The following is a 17,902-nucleotide window of genomic DNA, read 5'->3' on the forward strand; positions in this document are numbered from 1 at the left end:
TAAAACTTCTTACGTGTATGTTGGCTCCCAGATACGCCTAAGTTTATCTGATTTCACATTGCCATTACATGACAACTGAAGCAGTTTCTGTACATAGTAAAAGATGGTTGATCTGAAATTAGTGAGTGGTAATTCAACTTCACGAGTTGTTCCAAGACCTGTTACTTTTAAAGTGAGGGCTAATCGAGGTGATGGAGTACATTCAACTTCTTCCAAAAGCTCTGAATGAGGAGTTCCTAAAAATACAGAAGATGTGAAAAACATTAAAACAAGCAGTCCAGAAAGAGTACTGTGCCATCAGGAGACAGGTCACATGAAATCTAAGCTCTTCTGACATAAATAATTTAAAGAGATCAGTTACTTAAGATTCTCTTGGTGTCAATTTTTTTTTGTAAATAAGAGGAATATACCTATGTTACTTAAAGGGTACTAGAGTAGAATTTACGCATATGATATGAATCTCTTGTTTTTATTACGATATACATGACAACTATGAGTATTTCAGAAAATTTTTCTTTTTATAAATGAGACAACTCTAAAATTATTAATATCTTACATCCAGAGAAAATCACATACTCAGTTAAAGATCTGTCAACTTTTTATATATACTGAATGAGTGTGCTATGAAGTACATACACACAAAGACAATTAGGTTCATAAGTATTTAGTGATGTACTCTCTTTTTAAATCTCAGGAATCTTTTCCTCATAGCATGATACAGTGTTATAAGGTATTATTTTGTTCACCACGTGACATTCCATTGTACTTTAACTGAAACAATTCCATTCTCAAAACATAATGAAGGTCATTTCCAAGTTTTAAAAAATACTTCTGTAATCATCTGTGCATACAGGGAATACTTCTATGATAATAATTTGTAGCAGTAAAAATATGAAATACATTGCTAAAGAGCTCTGTCGAAAATCTGTACCTATTCATACTCCCTAGAATAGATTTTCCTATTTGAGACATCTTTATTCATATTCTTTCTCACCATTATACTACATCATATACCACATGTTATACTATAAAGTGTACTTTCACATTTAACTTAAGAATCTTTCTATCAAGTAAAAAGTACATTCCACACTAACATTTAAGTTTTCTGGAAGGATAATATATTGATTGCAATAGCTGACATTTATTGAGACACACATCAGGCACCATGCTAGGCATTTTCTATATTTTACCTCATTTAATCCTTTTAACTACATGGTCAAACAAGGACTACTATTTTCCCCATATAAGAGATGAGGAAAGTCAGGCTTGCACAGGGTAGGGATTTGCCCAGTTTATTAGTTTCCTATTGCTGCTGTAACAAATGACCACAAACTGAGTGGTTTAAAAGAACACAAATGTATTATCTTATAATTCTAGAGGTAAGAAATCTAAAATGGGCTGGCAAGACTTTGTTTCTTTTGGAGGCTCCAGGGAAGAATCCATTTCCTTGCTTTTTCTAGCATCCAGAAGCTTCCCATTTTCCTTGGCTCATGGCCCCTCAATAGTGTGATTGCAGCTTTCTGACTTTGACCCTCCTGTCGCTCTCTTATGAGGACACTTGTGATTACACTGGGCTCATCCGAAAATCAGGGTAATTTCCCCATCTCAAGATTCTTAATCACATCTCCAAAGTCTTTTCTCATGTTAAGGTGACATATTCATAGACTCTAGGGGTTAGGACCTACACAGCTTTCAGGGTGGAGGCGGGAGGGCAGTGGAGTGCATGGGGCCATTAGTGTGCCTACCACATCCAAACCAGAGTTGTAAGAGATGGGGCTACCACTCAGGCTGACTGACTCCAGAGGCCATAACTAAAACCACTATATAGCTTTCCAAAGAAAAGCTGAATGGGAGTAATGTTTAACAATTTAATCTAGTAGAAAAAAGAATACAAAGTATCTACCTTTAAATGAGGCCTTCTTTTAAAATTAATATGACTATAAAACAGTGTATTTTCAAAATACTCTAATTTAAAAGTCAAGACATGGAGGCAGCCTAAATGTCTAACAGATGAATGGATAAAGAAGAGGTGGTGTGTATACACACACACACAATGAACTAGACATACATAAAAATTATTAATCAACACTCATCAATTATTATTTATTAAATTATTTATAAAATACTTAATATTTTTATTTATTATCAAAAAGAAATAACACCATTTACAGCAACATGGATGAACCTAGATATGAACATACTAGTAAAGTAAAGCATGTTAGAGACAAATAAGTGAAATAAGTCAGAGAAAGACAAATACCATATGGTATCACTTAAATGTGTAACCTAAAATACGATACAAATGAACTTATTTATGAAACAAAAACTGATTCACAGATACAGAAAAACTTCTAGTTATCAAATGGGAAAGGCAGTGGGGGAGCGATAAATTAGGAGACTGGGATTAGCAGATATAAACTACTATATATAAGATAAACAAATGCCTACTGCATAGCACAGGGAACTATATTCAATATCCTGTAATTAGCCATAATGCAAAAAATATGAAAAAGAGTACATATATGTATAACTGAATCACTTTCCTATACAACAGAAAATAACACAACATTGTAAAGCAACTATACTTCAATAAAAAATAAAATATATTCAATGCTATGTGGTGCTCCAAATGGGAAGGAAATCCAAAAAAAGAGAGGATATATGTATGTGTGTAGCTGATTCACTTTGCTGTACAGCAGAAACTAACACAACACTGAAAAGCAATTATACTCCAATAAAAACTGAAAAAATAAAATACTGTATTTTGTTCACAAAAGATAAAAGATCTTATACCTGGGGGTGGAATTTCTAGATCAGTTGTCTGCTGGACATTAGTTCGACCAGGTCTAGGATCAAAAGCAGGAACCAAAGCTGAAAACTGCCTCTTGAGCACGTAATCATCGTCCCATGTTCTCCGGCGGCCCCCCTTAGTTTCGTACTCTTCCTCTTCCTATTGAGGTAAAATTCCATGTACAGATAAACATAAAACTCTTCATAATTGCAACAATGGTATGCTATCTATAAAATAAGGTATATGGTGAGTACTTCTCTCTATAGGTATTTTATATTCTTATTCAGCCATATTTCTTAAGCACAAAATGAGCCAACACAAACATGTATAGATATAGATATATACACATTTCTTAATGATTTATCAAAAGTAAGTAGGTTTTGGAGAAAATGTTTATAAACAGTGGTTTTATGAATTGTGTTTAACAGCTTCTTCTTTAAAGTTGTCAAAAATATTGGAAAAGACAAATGAAATTGTAAAAAGGCTTACGCTTTTGTAAATTAGACCTTTTAACACGTTTTTAAAGTACACATGAATATTTTCTTAAAAAACAAAAAAGCACCTTTACTGGTGGTTGCACAAATTTACATATGTGATAAAATGATAAAGAACCATACACACACACTAGGTCAACTTCCTGGTTCTGATACTGTAATTATGTAAGATGTAACCACTGGAAGAAACTGGACAAAAGGCACACAAGACTTTCAGTCTCTGCAACTCATTGTGAACATATAATTATTTTTAAATGCGCTTTTTAAAAAAGTGTAAACTGAATTACATACAAAACACATACAGTGCTTGAAGCTGATTTAAATTACTCTGGGGCAAATAGCTCAAACAAGTTCGACAAAGTGTTGATTTGTCAAATGATGACTTCTTGGAGATTCACTGCAATATTTCTTTCTACTTCTAGCATGTTTAAAAAATTCCATAATAAAAGGGTTTTTAAGGAACATTTTTCTCCTCTTCTTCGCTTTTATTAATTTTATCAACAAAACTTCAATGAATTATAAATATTATGAATGTCTAATGTAATAATTTTTAAACAATAATTATGTAAATACTTAAATGTACACATTTAGCCTCCTCATAACACTTAATTGAGATGAACCTTTACAGCAGATCAAACTGACATTTGATAGGTCTGAAACCAGTTTTATCTGGGATCTAAAACTTCTACATGTGATCTTTAGTAATCATTTCATCTGAAAACTGGGACTAATAATAACTTAAAAGGGTTGTTGAAAGCACTGAATTAGTTAATATACATAAGCAGTATCTAGCACATAATTAAAGATAAATAAATGTTAGCTATTAGGCTAATACTTCTATTACTCTATTGTGTAAACTACAAATCTTAGAAAATAGCTATTAACCATGCTGTAAAGAGGAATATTGCATAGGAACCTGGAATGTTAGGTTCATGAATCAAGGCAAATTGGAAGTGATCAAACAGGAGATGGCAAGAGTGAACGTCAACATCTTAGGAATCAGCGAATAAAAATGGACTGGAATGGGTGAATTTAACGCAGACGACCATTATATCTACTACTGTGGGCAAGAATCCCTTACAAGATATGGAATAGCTATCACAGTCAACAAAAGAGTCCAAAATGCAGCACTTGGATGCAGTCTCAAAAATGACAGAATGATCTTGGTTTGTTTCCAAGGCAAACCATCAATATCACAGTAATCCAAGTCTATGCCCCAACCAGTAATGCTGAAGAAGCTGAACAGTTCTATGAAGACCTACAAGACCTTCCAGAATTAACACCCCCAAAAGATGTCCTTTTCATTATAGGGGACTGGATTGCTAAAGTAGAAAGTCAAGAAACACCTGGAGCAACAGGCAAATTTGGCCTTGGAGTACAGAATGAAGCAGGGCAAAGGCTAAAAGAATGGGAAAGACAAGAGATCTCTTCAAGAAAATTAGAGATATCAGGGAACATTTCATGCAAAGATGGGCTCAATAAAGGACAGAAATGGTATGGACCTAACAGAAGCAGAAGATATTAAGAAGAGGGGGCAAGAATACACAGAAGAACTATACAAAAAAGATCTTCATGACTCAGATAATCAAGATGGTGCGATCACTCACCTAGAGCCAGACATCCTGGAATGTGAAGTCAAGTGGGCCTTAGGAGGAATCACTAAGAACAAAGCTAGTGGAGGTGATAGAATTCCAGTTGAGCTATTTCATCATCTTAAAAGATGATGCTGTGGAAGTGCTGCACTCAATATGCCAGCAAATTTGGAAAACTCAGCAGTGGCCACCGGACTGGAAAAGGTCAGTTTTCATTCTAATCCCAAAGAAAGGCAATGTGAAACAATGCTCAAACTACCACAAAGTTGCACTCATCTCACATGCTAGCAAAGTAATGCTCAAAATTCTCCAAGCCAGGTTTCAACGATACGTGAACTGTGAACTTCCAGATGTTCAAGCTGGTTTTAGAAAAGGCAGAGGAAGCAGAGATCAAATTGCCAACATCCGCTGGATCATTGAAAAAGCAGGAGAATTCCAGAAAAACATCTATTTCTGGTTTACTGACTATGCCAAAGCCTTGACTGTGTGGATCACAATAAACTGTGGGAAATTCTGAAAGAGATGGGAATACCAGACCACCTGACCTGCCTCTTGAGAAACCTATATGCAGGTCAGGAAGCAACAGTTAGAACTGGAGATGGAACAACAGACTGGTTCCAAATAGGAAAAGGAGTATGTCAAGGCTGTATATTTTCATCCTGCTTATTTAACTTATATGCAGAGTACATCATGAGAAACTCTGGGCTGGATGAACCACAGGCTGGAATCAAGATTGCTGGGAAAAATATCAGTAACCTCAGATATGCAGATGACCCCATCCTTACGGCAAAAAGTGAAGAACTGAAGAGCCTCTTGATGAACGTGAAAGAGGAGAGTGAAAAAACTGGCTTAAAGCCCAACATTCAGAAAACTAAGATTATGGCATCCGGTCCCATCACTTCATGGCAAAGAGATGAAGAAACAGTGGAAACAGTGTCAGACTTTATTTTTTTGGGCTCCAAAATCTCTGCAGATGGTGACTGCAGCCATGAAATTCAAAGACGCTTACTCCTTGGAAGGAAAGTTATGACCAACTAGACGGCATATTAAAAAGCAGAGACATTACTGCGCCAACAAAGGTCCATGTAGTCAAGGCTATGGTTTTTCCAGTAGTCAGGATGTGAGAGTTGGACTATAAAGAAAGCTGAGCGCCAAATAATTGATGGTTTTGAACTGCGGTGTTGGAGAAGACTCTTGAGAGTCCCTCGGACTGCAAGGAGATCCAACCAGTCCATCCTAAAGGAGATCAGTCCTGAATGTTCATTGGAAGGACTGATGCTGAAGCTGAAACTCCAATACGTTGGCCACCTGATACAAAGAGCTGACTCATCTGAAAAGACCCTGATGCTGGGAAAGACTGAAGGCAAGAGAAGAAGGGGACGACAGAGGATGAGATGGTTGGATGGCACCACCAAGTCAATGAGTTTGAGTAAACTCCAGGAGTTGTTGATGGACAGGGAGGCTTGGCGTGCTGCAGTCCACAAGGTTGCAAAGAGTCAGACACGACTGAGTGACTGAACTGAACTGAACTGATTTTAATATATGTTTACTACCAGAAAAAGGCCAAGGGGGGTGTTTCAAGTAAGAAAACCATGTCTGGATTATGGGAGAGCCATCATGGACTCTACCTGGTTTATGGAACCCACGTAGTTGGGCAAGGATCCTTCTGTTAACTCTGGTTGCTTCCTACCCTCATCCTGCCCCCTCTGTAGATTTTCCTAGACATTTCAGTCAGTGCTTTACTGTGGAAGGAAAAAACTCCACTGTAGGAAGGCAGACATGAAGATATTACCTGCTCCCCAATAGGTCGGCTCCCCGCTCCAGCTGGGACCTGTGGTAGCTGTGAGGTGACAGCATGGTGTGTTACATCAGAGCGGGAGCCAGCTCGGCGCTGTAGGGATGGACGTCTCAGAATCTGATACAGAAAATGGAAAGAGACATGTCTAATCACGTGACTCATATATATCCCTCTTCAGCCTTGACCCGAACTATTTATCCATGTTATCAAAACTGTCATTAGAAAACTTCACTAGCCATTTATAGAAAAGTTTTAAATTCGTCATACATCATATACTAACATTCAGAAGAAACGTGCCCATGCTCTATATATTTTCCAAGAAAGGTATATGAAAGCATTTCTTGGAAGTTCTCTACCCCACTAAAACCCAACTTAGGAAAAAATGCTTTAATCATCTAACACTTTATAAAAGGAAATTAAAATTATACATGAAGTTAAAAGGCATTTTCAAGCAGAAGTTCAATTTTAAGACAATCATAGTTAACAAACACTAGAGGTTCTGGATCATACTGCCTGAGCTTGGGTTCTACTTTCCTACTTAACTCTGATTAATTAGAGCAAACTATGTTTTCTATGTCTCTATCTCACAGGTCTGTGTAAAGACTCATGAGATAATATAGATATTGTCTGCAAAACAGTAGATAGCAGAAAATTCTAAGTATAGCTTTTTTTTTTTTTGTCTATGCCACATGGCATGTAGGATCTTAGTTCTCCAACCAGAGATCAAACCTGGGTCCCTTATCTTAACCGCTGAATTGCCAGAGGAAGTCCTGAAAATTGTATTATTTAGGATTACTGCAGTTCTTCACATTTTTAAACCTGTAAAAACATCAGCACAGCTTTCACACTGGCGCTCTATTTTCTTGCTTCAAAGTTTAACTAGAATGTTGCTTTTCTTTTCTTCATTTCAATTATCAACATCCTATCTTAGTTAAGAAAATGGGGGACTCTCTCTCTACCATAACCTCCTCGTATTCTTGGTCCTCCTGATTGTCATCTTCATTTTCATCATCTTCCTCGTCTGGCTCTGGCAAGTCCTCATCGTCATCTAGCTCAGCTAACAGAGTGCTGGCACGGCAGCTATCAAGGAAATCTAGAAAACAAAACCAACAATCTTCCTCTTAACACAAGTAACAAAGCATACCAGAGAACCTTTGTGAATCTGTTTTATAATACACAGGTAAAATTCAGAAGTTCAGGTATAAAGGCCGCATTTAGTGATGCCACTCTTCTACCACCACACACAAGGGTGAGTAACAGCAGTAAATAGTCCCAAGCATGGTAGACAGTGATGTGGTATAAAGGATGGTAATAAAGTAACTCTGTATTCACTAAATCATTTTTTAAAAAGGTCAACAATATGGGGTATTTTAAAAATATAAAAGCAGCCCTATCACATTCTCTGTATAAATCAGTGGAAATACAATGGTGGAAAGAGAACACTTTGGAATCATTAGCTGTCTCAACACACATCTGTTTGAGTGCCTACTATGTGCCAAAATTGCATTAGGCACTAGGTATAGACTGTGAAAAAAGCTGAGTGCCAAAGAATTGATGCTTTTGAACTGTAGTGTTGGAGAAGACTCTTGGGAGTCCCTTAGACTGCAAGGAGATCCAACCAGTCAATCCTAAAGGAGATCAGTCCTGGGTGTTCATTGGAGGGACTGATGCTGAAGCTGCAACTCCAGTATTTTGGCCACTTCATGGGAAGAGGTGACTCACTGGAAAAGACCCTGATGCTGGGAGGGATTGGGAGCAGGAGAAGGAGATGACAGAGGATGAGATGGCTGGATGGCATCACCGACTCGATGGACATGAGTCTGAACGAACTCCAGGAGTTGGTGATGGACAGGGAGGCCTGGCATGCTGTGATTCATGGGGTCACAAAGAGTGGGACACGACTGAGCGACTGAACTAAACTGAACTGATACATTGTTGTAAACAAGATAGACATGGTATGAGCCCCCATAGAGCTTACAGGGGAGACAGACATTTAAAAAGTAAACAAATGAATACATAAACTGTGAAAGGGAAAAGAACAGAATTTAAGTTGATCAGAGAGAACTGAATTTATCTATGTGACTGGAGAGACTGCTTAACAATAATGAGTACTTAAAGATAATGCCTATTTTATGGAATGATGTAGGTACAGCTTTATATATCATCCAAATTATCTAGCACATAAAAAATAAACTTTAATCCCTTTTGTCTCCCTCCTTGTTAGGCTCTCTCCCCTCCATCCTTCAGTGAAGATTAGGTCAAATTTACACTGCCCTACATAATGAACATGTTGAGAAGCTGTTCTCCATAGGAACAGAAAATAAAAAGGAATAATGGGACTAAAACAGGAGTTTTTTATTGGATCTGGAATTTTAAAAAAAAATTCTATGGATAAGAAGGCAGTATATACATTACAAAAGAATATCCAAAAAACAATTTATTATTATTTAGTAGGAACTTGCATTTACAGGTTTCTGAACCAAATACAATTTTTTATGTCTAATAATTATACAAGACTAAAAATTCAATGCCTTTTACTATGACTTGCCATTGCTTATAAGACACATACTGATTTCAGAATATTCACAGCTAAATTGGCAACATTTTTTCCTTAATGACATAAAATAATCTTATAATTTACAGCATCTTAAATTTGATGAAATATATTACCCCTAACCCTTTGGCTCAGCAGTAAAAGAACCCACCTGCAATGCAGGAGACACGGGTTCAACTCTTGGGTCAGAAAGATCCCTTGGGGAAGGAACTGGCAACCAACTCTAGTATTCTAGGCTAGGAGTTCCCATGAACAGAGGAGCTTGGCAGACTACGGTCCATGGAGGTGGAGAAAGAGTCAGACACAACTTAGTGACTAAACAACAAACATGTCAAGTGCCATCCTGCATTTTAGGTAATGGTCCTCATGAATATGATGTGGCAGGTACACAAAATAAATCCCACTTTTAGGTTTATTTCTTAAAGGAAAAAATATGTACGTATATAAATTCCATTTTTTATCTGTTACAATTCACTGAAGTCAGTGGTTTTACTCATCTTCCCTTTTTCATCTTAGTATATTATATAAGGCTTCCCTGGTGGCTCAGATGGTAAAGAATCTGCCTGCAGTGTAGGAGACATGAGTTTGATCCCTGGGTTGGGATGATCCCCTTAAGAAGGGAATGGCTACCGACTCCAGTATTCTTGTCTAGAGAATGTCATGGACAGAGGAGCCTGGCGGGCTACAGTCCATAGCGTTGCAAAGAGGTGAACACAACTAAGCGACTAACATTTTCACTTCACAAGGATAATATATATATTTTAAAAAGCTCCTTATTTCACACATTTGATTATATCACACAACCAAATCATGTCCCTCAAAACATAACACAGTGAACGTTTGCATATATAGAAATTATTTTATAATGCAGATGTTACTCTGATCCTTCATACAACAGCACTGTCGAAGAGTCCTCCAGTTTTAGAAATGCAGAAAAGGAGATTTTAATCGCCAAAGAATAATTTTTAAAAGGCAGTCAGTAGCCCTGACTCCTCAATATTCTTTCCCATTAATACACCTACAACTTTCTTAACCTTCACATGATTTATTAACAGAACTAAAGCTTAAAGTTAACATAGTAATAGGGAGAAGCAGAAGGCCTCCATGAGGAAAACCAAAGTAGAAATGCTTATTTGGTGAATTTACGATACTTTGGTGTAACTATCATCATCATTTTGCTACATACTTATTTAACATATAAAGTAGAAACAGAAACATAATGCTTTTCCTAAAATCATAGATCATCAGATCCAGTTGGTAGCTTGGAATACGAGAGACCACATTCTCAAAAAAATGTAAACATATTAAAATGATGCACACACAAGATAGTACTTAAAATATATCTTCATATAAACTTTTCATATTTGAAATTAACAAAAGTAATTTTGAAAAAAGAACAGGTGATCAAGGATTGTGATAAAGGGTATTCTGAAACAATAATGATTGGAGTACAACCTTTTTGGAAGGAAATTCAACAACTACTCCTTTAGGAATTTACCCTAAGAAAGATACACAAAAATATAAAGGTTGCTCACTCATAACAATGCTGACGGTAATGAAAAACTGTAACTTAAATATCCAATCAATATTAAATAATGATCATACAGTCAAACAGAGGAATATCTGGCAGCCACTCTATGTTATAGAAATTCACTGAATTATATTAAAACATTTTTACAGTGTACTCAGTGAAAAGAGCTGTCCAGAAAGGATAGACTGAATTCCTTTTTTCTTTAAGAACAGATACATCAAATGATATGTATCAAATGACAACAATGATAGGGACTAGATGATTTTTATTTGCTTCAATATTTCCCTTCTATAAAAATTTTTACTGTTCTAATATGATGATTAGAAACATTTTAATTTAATCACTGACTACATACCACAGTTACATTCAATAATGTAACTATAAAAACCTTCTAAGCAAGAACTAATTCATCTGAATATTTCAAATGTTACCTAAAAAAAGAATAATTTCCAGAAGACTTTTGATAACTGTTGTGATATGGTGGTTTATAATAAGGAAAATCTGGTCATCTCTGTTATATATACTGAGTTTTCTTAAACTCTTGATATTTCCTGAGATAAGAGCAATAGAGGTGTCGTTTGTTATTTATAACTGGAGTTGTTTTAATGAGGAGACTTTTAGAAAGCCCTTAGGTAATCTAAGGATGGGGCTGGTTGTTAGTGGAACCAACCACAATCAGAACTGGAACTTTCATCTCGCCCCTTAGACCTCTGGGGAGAGGAGCTGGAGACTGGTGGCCATACCACCAATGGCCAGTAATTTAATCATTGGTGCCTAAATCATGAAGTCTCCAAAAAATAAAAGCCCTGAAAGGTTGGGGGTTCAGAAAGCCTCCAGGTTGTACACATGAACAAAATGACAGGCCAGGATGGCTCCTACACTCCAAGGGGATGGAAGGTCCTGTGCTTGGGACCTCCCGGACTTTACCCTGTGCATCTCTTCCTTCTGCCTGTTCCTGAGTTATATATTCTTCTCCTCTTCTTTTTTTGGCCAGATCAAGCATCTTATGGGATCTTGTTCTCAATCAAGGGATCAAACCCTGGCCTCCTGGCAGTGGTAGCATAGAGTCCTAACCACTGGACTACCAGAGTATCCCCTATATATCCTTTTTATAAAAAATCAGTAACCCAGTACATAAATGTTTTTCTGAGCCCTGTGAGCCACTCCAGCAAATTAATCTAACCCAAAGAGGGGGTTGTGGAAACTTCCAGTTTATAGCCAGACAGTGACTAAAGGGGCAAAGGTGAGGGATGGGCAGTGTTGGAGGTCTGAGACTTTAACCTGTGGGATCTGATACTATCTCCAGGTAGGCAGGTAGTGTCAGAATTGTGGGAAAACTTTACACACACTTGGTGGTCAGAGGTGCAGAAGTGAAGTTGTCCATGAGCAGGGTACTGTAAGTAGACGAGACACACAGGAGTATTTTTCCTCTTATATTACAATGTACAAAGAATTATCAATTTACAAAGCTTATTAATCTATCACATTTCTTTTCTTATAAAGATGTCAAATTATTACGGTTCTTCTAATAAAACTTCACTAGGGACAAAAAGCCAAGAAAAGGATGACACATAGAAGTTCCTAGATGTCTATTTACAACCAGGTAACTTAACAGTTCTTCATATCACTTTGAGTTTTTTCATCACATATAAAGCTGCCATATTTATAAGAGAGAATAATCCTTTTCTAATCGAAAATTTAAAACACCCCAGGAGAAAAATGTGATAAAAACATCACCACATAAATACCTAACTATTTTATACTGTAACTTACCATATAAGGAATATTCTGCTTCCTGACCTGTGTCACTCTCACTGGAGGTTGATGTGAGGCTGGTGGTTAAAGTATTACTTAAAGACTGACCAACTGATAAAACTGTTGTTGCTGTAGCTACACTGCTGCTGCTAGTAACACTGGATGTTGACATAGTCACTGTCGATGTAGTACCAGGTGTGGTCAAATTAGGGAAACTCTGAGCACCCATAAGAGGAGAAGCTAAGGATAAAAATGAAGCAAATTAGTACAAAAAAGGGAGGATTGTGTAAACCTTAGAAAAACTACGTTGTATATTTAGAAAAAAGAATGCAGTCATGAAACACTGATTATTAAAAGGCTGAAAAGCAACAACTTTGGGAACCCAACAGAAATCCAACTAGAAATTCTTGTTTTTATAGTATTATTATTTTTTAGAATGTTAAGCCTAGCTTTTAAAATAAGTGAAACAGGCACTGAAATTACTCCCAATGGAATTTTCCAAGGGAATTAGTTTGACCCACTGGTAGCTTTAATTAGAATTAAAAACTTTCATAAGCTAGTATCAATTCAGGACCTAAGTAAAAGTTATGCCACTATTATGCTCTGATTTCGGCTGACTCTGATGATAGTTAATAGCCATCTATTTCCTCTTGTAATTAACAATCAGAGGAGTGAAAAACAGAAATTTTTATTTTATTCTTCAGAATTAGAATAAGAGGTTCTTTATCAGGTCCTGATCAGAATTCTTAAAATGTCACAATTCTACAGAACTTAACCTCATATTCCTGAAGGGCTAAACGTGACACAGTTGTATATAACAGGGTTTAATGATCTGGTAAAAGACTAGAGCCAGAATCCACTAAACAAATCCTACTTTGCATCCCTCAGAGTGGAAAAAGCATTGGGTTCTATAAGGAAAAGCTCACTTACTTGCTGTGCTCATCACATTCCTCCCCAAAGTATTAGTGTTGTTATCACTGCTGCTTCGGCTTAGATTCATGTTGTTGGTGGCATTAGTCCGTGCTATGTTTGCCACTCTCCTTACAAAACTCTCCAAGCTAGACGTTTCTCTTGAGGACAGGTTAGGTACGCTCGCACTAGAGCTCATAGGGGCCCCGGCAGCCAACAGAGAACTCACTGACAGTCTGTTACTTGCTGAAGAGCTAAGGGGCCGTTGCGAAGCTGCTTCTTTATTAGTTAACTCAGATACTGAACTAACATCAGGAGAACTAACACTAACAATTCCCATGGATATTGCACTAGACTCCCCAGGAGTACGAGCAGAACTATCAGGGCCTAGCTTTCTTTCAGCGTTTTCACTTCCCGTTTCCGCTGTTAAGGTGCTGGTACTTGCACTGGAAGATGACCCTACTTCTGTTTGAGGGACGTTTTCAGCAGATGAAAGAACAACAATTGGTTCATGGACATCAGCTCCTGAAACTATACTGTGTTCCATTACAATTTCTGATCTCCGTTCCGTTTTGGTCGAACCCAAGCTGATGTCGCTGCTACTGGCCACGCTACACACAGAACTGCTGCTTCCTTTTCTACTTGAGGAGCCTGCAGCAGCAGATGTCTTGTCTGGACAGTTGTTTTTCACCAAGCTGCTCCATGATTGCGTTGTGCCTGAAACAGTGGATGAAACAGGTTTGGGTGATGCCACTGTATCAGGGTCGTACCCTGGTGCAAGCTTGAGGTCAAATTTTCCTTCTGCGCCCATACGGTAAGAGTTTGAGCCACCAGCATCCCAGGTGACATCAATCCAGCCTGGAAAGGGACAGGAGTTTGTGAGACCCAGCAGAAAGCAGATAGGAGCGTGTCAGACAGTAGCTCCACAATATGGGATCAGCTTTTCATCAGCACTGTACTTCCCTGAATTTCTAGTCATCTAAGGTCTGCCAACTAAAACTGAATCCTTCTGTTTCTCTTATTTCTGAACTGTTTGTTAATATTTAAAAACAACATAAGGGTCACGTTTATAACTACTGGAGTATCTTTCAAGGGGAAGAACTGTTAAAAATTGTAAAAAAGACGGATAAAAATGGTAAACTATTGCAACTTCAGCAAGTATACATGAAATCTAAGTAAAAGCTTTTTTAGTTGCTAAATACGATCATGTGGTCAAATGTTTTTAGAAAAAGTGCTGGCTTAACCATTAATTTCTAAGTTTGGGCTAAATCCTATAATTGACGGACAAAATATTCATTTATCACTGTAGAAATTCTAGGCCACTAGCTCAAATAACACTAAGTTAGCATTTCGGTTGTGTTCTCAAAGTTCAGTGGTTACTTGGTTCTCTTATGATTAAAATTAATAAATATGAATAAGCACAAAATTCTAAAACCCAAATTTTAAAAGTATGCTAAGCTCTTTTATTAGATAGAACCTATATGATACAGCTAACAACATGAAAAGAACTAGTGAGCATAATATTAAATCTATATTTACTTATACTTGGAAAAAAATACTTCTTTTTTAAAAATGGTGATTAACTTCCAAAAACAAAATAAATTGCCTATTAGAAATAAAATTAGTATAAATTTTACAATCTCATTTTAGTGTTATAAGCTAACTACTTCAGGAAAAAAAAAGCACATAAAAATAGTCTTTAAAAACTTTAAAAGTACTTTACCCACACACACACACACACACACTCTCTCATGCATATATGCACACACACATGCCAAGTTCATACATGTTTACAATGAAACTCAGAGGGGTTTAAGTAATATTAAATTACCTGTGGGGATTATCTGCATACAAGTTGTTTGAGAGGAAACTGACTGCCCCAAATCTACATAATCTAGTTTAGATGAGATTTCAATTGCCTCAATTAATTCTGTATGCTGATTAACCTCTGAAGAATCAACTTTTAACTATCTCTTCTGCAACATGGAAAAGTGTGAGAAAAGAAAAAGTTCAAAAGCATACCCCAATCCCAAATAAAAATTACATTTGTATTGTATTAACTGGTCCCAAAATATACTGATGACTTATTTCATAGCACATGTCAAAATCTGTAACTATGTTTTATCTGTTTTACCAGAAAGCATGGGATTGTACTTTTTTGTTGACCACTGCATATCTGAAGTCTAATAGAGTACCTTTACATAATAGGCACTCATATTTGTGTGATAAATTAAAAAATGGATATTCCTACCAACACAAATGTTCCGTAGAAAGGGAAGAGATTTGACACAGCATAGAAAAATAACTAATAAATGTAAACCATTCAATTATGCTTCAGAAAATGTTTAAACTGATCACTGACAGGAACTCAGAAAGGGTACATATCCAAAAGTGGATATTTACAAAACTCTGAAGTCCTCTTTATATAAAAAGAGTCAGTAACAACTAGCCATTAATAAAAATGGTTAGCTTAAATTAAGTATTTGAAAGCTAAGAACTCTCTATGACGTAATGGTTTTAAGGTATGGCTTTTCTACATGTCAGATCAGCAAAAATAAGCCTTTCTTATATGCTAAATTCTGAAATTAAGATTCCAATTTTCCTATGCAGTTGCTTCACTTGACTCCAAACGAAGAAAAACAGTGCTTATATATCCCTAACTGGCTCACACATTTAAAAGTCAAACATTTTAGGGGAAATAGACTATTAACTAAGTATCATTAAGATGTGCAAAAACAACAACACTGGAAATTTCTGAATTGAACTATTATTATTCAAGTATTACTATTTTTTTATTAATTTTGGCAGCTACATACATGCTCATTCACTATAAACCTGCTATGATGATAATCTGAAATTAGGGTACAACTAAACAGAAATGCATTTCATAACATAATTTCAGGGACAGAATTTTAAACATAGTAAAAAGCAAAAAGAGTTTAAGTAAACAGATGCTTTTATCACATAGTTAAGATATCAAATGTTAGTCATTCTCTTAAGCATCGTCACTTTTATTATCTCTTTCAATATTTGGTGTATGAACACTTTACTTTTTTAAATGGTAGGCAAAATTCATAAGAACCACTACTGGTTAGGCAAATTATCCACTAATAAATGAGCCTTTTAGGTTATAAGTAAAAAATCTAGCCACTATAGTTGCTTCTGGGAGTTAATAGCATAAAGTGGGTATGAACTTCCTTAAAATCTACAGAATCAAAAGTTAAAATGAACTGGATTTTAAAAAATATTGCTTATGGAACAGAAAAACTGGTAGACTGAGAAACATTTTCAAATATAATTACTAATAAATGAAAATGCTACAGTTTTTGTTCTGTCCTTTACTGAAAAATGTTTAACTTAAAAACACTAATGCTTTTTCTTCTATATGACTTACAATTGAACAAAAATTCTCTGCCTGATTCTTGTGAGGCTAACAAGATAAAAGCATAAGAAATTAAGATCAGTGGAAACTTATGAATAATAAACTAAAAAAAGAAACAAAAGGAACAGAGAAATATGTCTTTTAGGGTGTACACCTTATACTAATTTATTCATAAAAATTACTCCAAATTATTAGCAGTAAGTTTTGAGTCAAAACCTAAGAATTAAAAACTTTTCCAGTATCTAAGTAAATGATTTTTCCATTTTAACATAAAACCAATAGATGGGTTCTTTTTATTATTCCTGGAACATTTATTCAATTTATAAACTACCTCAAAATAACAAAAGAAAAATACTTTGTGATGTAAATACTCATTTCCGCACTACAGACGCTGAGCACCTGCTCACCGTTATGCAGCTCTCCTGTGACCGTGCCTTCTCCCTGTGGGCTGCCATCCTGATCACGCCATTTCCAATCAAGGCCTCTGATCACACGAGCCCCAGGAACCATGTACTTCAGTACCTGGGAGCGAACTAGACGTCGCTGTCGTCTAAGATTAGCTTCTGCTTCCTTAGCTGCTTTTCCTATAACGTAGAAATTAGAGAAATACAGTCAAAGACACCTTCTATAATTGTTTTAGTAAGTTAGAAAAACCTACTGTTCTCTCTTTACCTAGCTGATCTTCACATACTCCATTTACAGTTCCATAAAGTTCAAATCCAGACAGTGAGAGATAGTGGGTCTGTCCACTCGCATTCTTTCCCATCTGTTTAATTCTCACATGTCGCCACCCTTGTTTCTCATCCTTTGGTGGATCAAGAGGCCAGGTGGCTGTTGACCTGTGAATGTTAGGGAAGATATTTTAAATATATGAAAAAGATGCTTAAGGTAGCAAAGATCTTTTTTACATAATAGAAAATTATGTGAAAAATAAAGCAACGTTCATGTTCAGTCAACAGTTTGTACACAAAATTCAAGAAATCAAAGAAAAATAGCAGTTAAGAAAATGAAAAATGAAATGTTAAATGTATATGATTAATTTGATTCATGACGCTAAAAGATTTATAATAAAATCCAAAGAAATAAGAAATTTTAT

The 17,902-nt window shown here is 36.2% G+C and overlaps 1 protein-coding gene across 1 annotated transcript in view; it reads right to left on the reverse strand.

The window, feature by feature from the left end:
- HECTD1 (HECT domain E3 ubiquitin protein ligase 1) overlaps positions 1–17,902 on the reverse strand; it is a 71,475-nt gene that overhangs the window by 10,747 nt on the left and 42,826 nt on the right. Inside the window, exons 22-29 of the mRNA XM_068991580.1 lie at positions 17,479–17,645; positions 17,214–17,390; positions 13,446–14,141; positions 12,534–12,755; positions 7,635–7,768; positions 6,670–6,792; positions 2,794–2,950; positions 14–236 (exon numbers count right to left, since the gene is read on the reverse strand). Coding sequence (XP_068847681.1) covers positions 14–236; positions 2,794–2,950; positions 6,670–6,792; positions 7,635–7,768; positions 12,534–12,755; positions 13,446–14,141; positions 17,214–17,390; positions 17,479–17,645 — 1,899 coding nt within the window. The remainder of the gene's footprint in view (positions 1–13; positions 237–2,793; positions 2,951–6,669; positions 6,793–7,634; positions 7,769–12,533; positions 12,756–13,445; positions 14,142–17,213; positions 17,391–17,478; positions 17,646–17,902) is intronic.

Source organism: Capricornis sumatraensis, chromosome 19 (genome assembly GCF_032405125.1).
Source record: "Capricornis sumatraensis isolate serow.1 chromosome 19, serow.2, whole genome shotgun sequence".
NCBI lineage: Eukaryota > Metazoa > Chordata > Mammalia > Artiodactyla > Bovidae > Capricornis > Capricornis sumatraensis.